The sequence below is a fragment of the Sinocyclocheilus grahami genome, unplaced genomic scaffold, assembly GCF_001515645.1.
Source record: "Sinocyclocheilus grahami isolate Dianchi unplaced genomic scaffold, SAMN03320097.WGS_v1.1 scaffold695.1, whole genome shotgun sequence".
In the NCBI taxonomy this organism is placed as follows: domain Eukaryota; kingdom Metazoa; phylum Chordata; class Actinopteri; order Cypriniformes; family Cyprinidae; genus Sinocyclocheilus; species Sinocyclocheilus grahami.
Window position 1 is genome coordinate 296,327 of NW_015505874.1, and position 7,094 is coordinate 303,420.

The 7,094-nt window shown below is 37.5% G+C and overlaps 1 protein-coding gene across 1 annotated transcript in view; it reads right to left on the reverse strand.

Moving 5' to 3' along the window:
• Positions 1–7,094, reverse strand: part of LOC107559667 (enhancer of filamentation 1-like) — a 31,744-nt gene that overhangs the window by 2,334 nt on the left and 22,316 nt on the right. The window contains exons 3-6 of the mRNA XM_016243566.1: positions 4,561–4,659; positions 4,351–4,482; positions 1,421–2,587; positions 241–711 (exon numbers count right to left, since the gene is read on the reverse strand). Of these exons, the coding sequence (XP_016099052.1) occupies positions 241–711; positions 1,421–2,587; positions 4,351–4,482; positions 4,561–4,659 (1,869 nt within the window). The remainder of the gene's footprint in view (positions 1–240; positions 712–1,420; positions 2,588–4,350; positions 4,483–4,560; positions 4,660–7,094) is intronic.

A 7,094-nucleotide genomic window follows, 5' to 3' on the forward strand; every position in this document is an offset into this window, starting at 1 on the left:
ATTATTATATAAAACAAATCTACACAAAATATAGAGCCAAATATTTTCAGAAAGCATGACTATTTACAAAAGACAACTTTCAGTGATGCATCTATACGAGTATAAATATATATGTTAAAATGACAGTCTTTGTTCAAAATTAAAAGTGACATCATGCTGATGACATCACAATCCCGCCATCTGTGAGAGCTGCACTTTAAATTGTTGCGCCAAGTGCGAGAGGTCCGTCACGCGATCTACCATTTCCTGTACAGCGGCCGTGTTGGGATAGTGAAGGGCTGCTATTTTGGTGGCGCCCACGACTGTCTTTAGCATCTCGCACAGCATGTTGCTTAAGTTCATGATGTGATTTGCCACTTCAGCTGCCGAGGCTTGTCTCGACAGCGTGTCCCCGATAAACACAAGCTTGTGGGCACTGAGAATGACGAACTTGCCATGCGCAACAAAGATTCGTGGAGGTTGCCCAGCCTTTACACAGCCGAAAAAAGCATCTACCGCATTCAGCAGAGTCACAAAGTGCTGTTCGCATTGGTCTGCATAGAAAGTCAACAGTTGGCGATCGCGCAAACACAATGGCGCTCCGCCTCCCATGGAGAAATTAGAGGAGGAGTCTGAGGAGGAGCCTGTTGAATGCTGGTGGGAGATCCATTTGGTGATGTCGTTCTCTACCGGTTTGATCACTTCCTGTTCGAGCTGTTTGAACTGGTTCAGCTGTTAAGTGAGAGAAAGCAATTCTGAGTTAGAACTATTTAAAATGATTATTATCATGAAAAAAAAAACTGTTAAATACAAAATGTAAAAATGAACAATATAATATATATGTATAGTTAATTTATTTTTAAAAACCGATAATAATATAGTATTTTTTATGGATAAAAGTTCACCAGTAAAAAAAAAAATATATATATATAGATAATCCATCCACCTCACAGGTGTGGCATATCAAGATGCTGATTAGACAGCATGATTATTGCACAGGTGTGCCTTAGGCTGGCCACAATAAAAGGCCACTCTAAAATGTGCAGTTTTACTGTATTGGGGGGTCCGGGGGGGTCCAATTTGAAAAAATACAAGGCAATAAAATAACAATGTTTATTGAAAGTAAAACAATAAAATTGGACAGAAAATATATTAATATTAAATATCAATATATTATTTTTATTCCGTTCTATGCAACAGAATCAGATTTAACACATTTTTTTTTGTTTAATTATAAGTTATAGTCCTACAAAGCTATTATTAACAGAGCATTTGAGCAGAGCATAGCGTCACGAGAGGGTAGCGTCATTTTACCAGCATTGCCCACTACAGCTGTACTACACAATGTTCAGCACAGTAGCGCTATTTCAAACTGGAACAAGTATACTACATAGAAATTTCCTGCTAACTCCCCAAAAATAAGCATGCATTCCTGTTAATTTCTTTTCAAAGACAATCTGCATTTTAGGTATGTAGATAGATAGATAGATGTGATTCTCACCTGTAGGTGGACGTAGTCATAATCTTCCATCCAGCTTTTAACGCACTTCTCGCTGTTCATGTTTGCCTTGTCATGTGATACAGGGAAAGGTTTGGTCTGGGCTCCATAACCATCATTCTCTGTTGGGGTGCAAGTAAAGGGGTGAACGATGCCTTCTATTGGTGCTCTTCGGAAAAGCAGCTCCGCACTGCCCCCTATTGTTGAAGCCAGCTGCTTGGCATCGTCAGGCACCGTCCGCGACACCATTACAAAACGTTCTAGTTCGTCACTCTTGTTTTGATGCTTGGTGCCCGTTGCCAGGATATTAAGTGCCCAGCTATTGTTTTCTAAAGTTTGATGTGTTCGTTGAAGAATCTGATGGGAATCTTCTAGACGTTGCAACTGGCGTCGCAACTTGGAGTGCATTCCCGGATCGGACAACATTGTGGCATTCGCAGCCGCTCCACGGCCAAATATGAGAAAATCTGCGAGCGCACACTTGACCCGCTCCAATGAAACGCGGACCTCATTGGCGTGACGCTCCATGAAGCTGTACGTTCGCCAATGAGGCGATGCCACAAGAGTTTGCAGCGCGCAAACCGAAGACTCCAGACCTTGCTGGAGGCGACTCAACCTCTGGACCGCGGAGTCTAGATCCAATGCTAGACGGCCCTCGGCGGGCGATCCGGCGGAAGAAGAGGAAGTTGACATACTGCTGCGAGTGCTTCCCGTGCTGGAAAACGACAAACGGTTGACTCCTTCGGTAACGTCACCGAGCAACCGAGTATCTCCTGGTGGAATATCGTAAACTGACTTTTTTCTATCTCTTTCAGTGGAAGTGTGGCAGTTCTGCGGCATTCCACGTGGAATATCATACAAGTCCTGAGATCCCCCTGTGGCCAGTTGGCTGGCTGGAATGTCGTAGATGCCGGCGCTGCCGTTCATGCCCTTTCGGGACATCAGCTCAGAGCTGGGTGGGAAGTCGTAGTTGGAGCATGGGGAAGCTTTGGAGAGCGACTGTGGTGGAACATCATATATACCTTCTTGCTTGTGCTTCGAAGGCTGCGGAAAGTCGTAATTCCCTTCGTCTTGTGCAATGTTATTCTGACAAGGTGGTGTGGAGTACACCTGTGGGAGCAAGAATTCGGATTAAGTACTCATTTACTGCAGTATTGATACACCAATGCCAGCTGACAACTGCAAAATTTTTGGTTCCTTGCTACTGTTGCATTTGGCTTGCTCAGTTTGGGTCAGTTTTACTATGCCATTGCTCAGGTTTATTATACCAAACACATGTTAAAACACAATTAACATTCAGAAAGTATTTCGATTTTGACTTCACTAATACTATCGGATGAGAATAAAAGCTTGAACTTAAGTTGCATAATTACACTGTCTTCTGTAGAGCTAACTTTGAAGTCATTTCACTGCAGCATTGACACTGTTATTGAACTGAATTGAAACAACAGTGACTTGAACTGAACAACACACTTGTCTTCTGTAGAGCTGCTTTACAGCTGAATCGAATTGTTTCATAATCGATGAACTTTATAACATCAGTACTGTTGTTAAATTAAATTGAATTAACAGTGAACTAAATTGAGCTGAATAATGACAATACTGCATTTTATGCTGCTTTACAGCAAAAATTTTATCGTTTCACAACTGATGCATTTTGCCACAATTACGTTGCTATTATCATTATTATTTCTATGGTCAGTAGTAAATTAACTTAGATACTGTTTATTTTATGCCCTTAATGTTGTGTAACTTTTCCCTGTGGTATTGAAAATAGTATTGCATATTAATATTTTTCAAGGTATTGTATCAAAATTGGAAATTCAAAAATTGGAAATCTTGACAACACTAATAAGCACCAAGTTTGAGTCGCTGACAGTCTAATAAGTCCAGTTCTGCATTTCATGGAAGTTCTGAATAGGACATGGAAAATCCTGCTATCCAGCCAAAGGATAAAACCTGGCATTGACCTGACAGCGTAATGGGCGTAGATGGGGCATGCCAACAGGACACTGGTTAATAAATAAACACAGCAGCCTGTAAGTGATTTCTGTCAGGCGTATCTTTCAAAGTGAGTCTGGGTTTCTACAAACCCTAATTAAATACGACTCTAATAATAGGCTTCCACATACATCCAGTTTATTTCAAACAAACTCGAGGCACTGCGACACATTTCGCCAGGAGTAGCGGTGAAACTTAAGAGGGGCTTCAGCACAATTATTTCTGTTTTGACCTCCTTGCAGAGTTAAGAGCATTACTCTGAGTTTGACTCCAACATTGCTGGCAAGCTAGGCTTTAATTTGCTAACCAGGGGAAAGTAATAAAAATCAGAGTATTTATTTCTTTGTAAAATTTCTGGGAAATAATAACGTTCGGTTACAAGACAAAGAACAAGGGCTGCATCAGGGTTATTATAGTTAACTAAAACGAAAGCAATAAAAAATTTATTACTTGAAATAAAATAAACATTTGCCAAAATAAAATATAAATACTTTTTCAGCAAGTTGCAAAGGGAGTATTTTAAAATCAGACTAAACTTTACTAACAGTACCAAAATAATTAAAACTGAACTAATAATTAATAAACTAATAGACATAATTATACAGAAATAGAAATACTATACTATAAAATTAAAGCTACTAAAATAGCTACTACACTAAAATAAATACTGTGCAGCATATAAATATATTTTCATAATTTTTGTTGACACCTTTCGACTTTTTTGAAGCAAACTCGAATTTATCAACCACCAGATTGCGTAGCACTAAAGATGTGGTACAAGTTACATGCTAACATTTTAAACAACTCCTAATTTGCATGTGCTAATTTTCTTGACATCATAATGAATCTTAAGAACTGAAGGATTCTCGTACCCCTTGTGATGCTGGCGGTATGTCATACAGTCCTTTTGATCGCAGGCCTTGGGAAGGAGGGGTGTCGTAAAAGCCCTGGGCTCTGGGAATGCTGTGCTGTCCAGTTTGTTTGCTCGCCGGAATATCATATACCTGTGTGGGTGTTTAACACGTAAATACATGTATGCAGATATCTATATGAGTACATGTGTTATTGATAGTGGCACTCACCCCCTGTGGACGAATTGGAGGAACATCGTAGAGGTCATGAGATGAATCTGACGCAGGACTGTAAGCGTATGTTTGCCCTACGCGAATTGGGGTCACCACCTGAAACAAGAATGCATACGTTACAGCTGGAGCCAAAAAATTTTATTCATAGGTGAAGTATGTCATAAAAAGTGCCATTAGTTGAGGGTCTCTTGACATGTAGAAAAAAATTTAGCTTGAAAACACTACAAAAAAACACCTTTTAACAACTATAAGACATTTGTTCAAATTCTTAACTCTATGTATGAACAGTAGTAGTGATAATAAAAAGTAGCTATTATTCAAATGTTTACTTAATAAAATATATACTGTTTACATACAATATATATACACTTATACACAATTTATGTACATTTGTATTATTTACTTAAAATTATATATGAGATAATTATATATTTAAATCTGTTTTTTTATTTCTCTAATGTTAAATAAATATAAATAATGGAATATATAACAAGTAAATGTTTAATTATTTTATATATTACTATATTATTATATTAAAATTATATCTGAAAAATATATTTAAATCTGTTTTTCATTTTCATAATATACAGTGGGTACGGAAAGTATTCAGACCCCCTTAAATTTTTCACTATTTGTTTGCTTTTCTATTATAGTGAATAATTATGCCTCATTTAAGCTCACTTTTTTATTCACAAAAAGCTGTTGTTGTTCAGCCACAACATACTGCGGCAACATGCAAAATGGCTACGGTGAAAATATGGTGCATTGTGTACGTGACTAGATTAATGCAACTGCAAACAGAGACTCTAATGGAGTGTGATCTGTCTTACATGCCTCCTCGGTTCCGAACATTAATATTTGTGTCATCTTGTACATTTTTAATCTATCAGTTCTCTCTATATTCCTCCAGTTTTCTTTCCATCTTTTATGCTCCATATCCATCTTTTGCAGCAGATAAACAGAAGCATCTTTGGAATGTACTTGGTCTCCATTTGTTCTTCTCCTAAATCAGCTCCCCCCCGTCCCAAATGCTCTGTTAATACACCACACACCGCTGTCACCACACGAGAACACTCACGGGTCACTGACAGGTCTCGAAAATGGGAACCATACTGCTTCCTGCCTGAGAGACTCTAGAGCTGTTCCAAAACCTAGTGGGTTGCCTTGCTGCAGTCTACCACCTACAAAGACAGCTGCCTTCCAGCTGAACCAAAAAAAAAAGTAATTGATTCGGAACGCTCTACATAGGCAGCAACTCAGAAATGGTTAAAAACACATATACAACCTATATATTTGATTATTTTTTACATATAATATCTAATTAAATATAATATTTGATTTAAAATCATATAAATGTTTCATTTATATCATATATATAATTTTGAAAAATAATATAAAACAATAAATATTGTTTAGAATAATAATTATATGTAAATAATGTATGTGTGAACGTGACTAAACAAAACACATAAGTTTTGGAACAAAGCCTCTTTAAGAGGAAGAATTTTCTCTGTTCTAGTATTCTCTCTCTCTCTATCTCTGATCTCTGCAATAATTGTGGCATGTAGGAGGTAGGGCTGCACGATTATGACAAAAATCATAATTGTCGATTATTCCCTTGAAATTGTAATTGCGATTATTAATTACGATTATCACAATTTACATTGAATGATGTTTATACCATTGTTTGATGCAACTGCATGCTGTATTTTTTGATGAAAATAAACGAGCTGAAAACACTAACTGAAAAACTTTTAGTGCTTTTCTATAGTTTTAAGCCTCAAATGTCAAATATACATCGGATTGGTTTCTTCTTTCAATGATAAAAAAGTACAAATATGAATGGTATTATAATGTTATACTAAAATTAAAACAATGGAAAAACCCTTAAGATAACACGTAGAAAGAAAAAAACATATCTTAAGCGTGCAGAATAACATAAGTGGACTTTGAACGATTAATTGCCACTTTGAATGATTACGTAATTGTGGCATCCATAATTGTAATCGCGATTAGAAATTGGATTAATTGTGCAGCCCTAGTAGGAGGTATGAAACGCAGTATCTTCATAAGTGAGGTTAGGAACTCCTAAACCCACTATCTATTTATCCAAGCTGTCTTAAACAGGAAAAATGTCTTTCTTCGACGACTCGCACTCATATAAAGCGCCCCTCCAGACACACGGACTTCCAGAGATGGGAATGTCCAGATGGTTTTTATAAGTGGGATCGTCACACTCTTATTTTTACTCTGTGAATTTAGGTGCACATCAATGACATTCCTGTTCATAAATCAGCACTATGGAACTCCAGGTTCAGCATAGTTCACCAATTACCCAGATCTCTCGGCTTGTTCCCATCAGTAATAAATCACCTCTGCTTCCCAGAAATCCTGGGAAAATGAAGTGGGAATAAATGGAGAACGGGGCCAGTGGTCTGATCAGTCTCACACTTGCATGAAAAAAGGATATTCCCCCTTAGCTAATTACAGTATTCAGGGATATAATATATAAATTAGGTTTATTAATTATA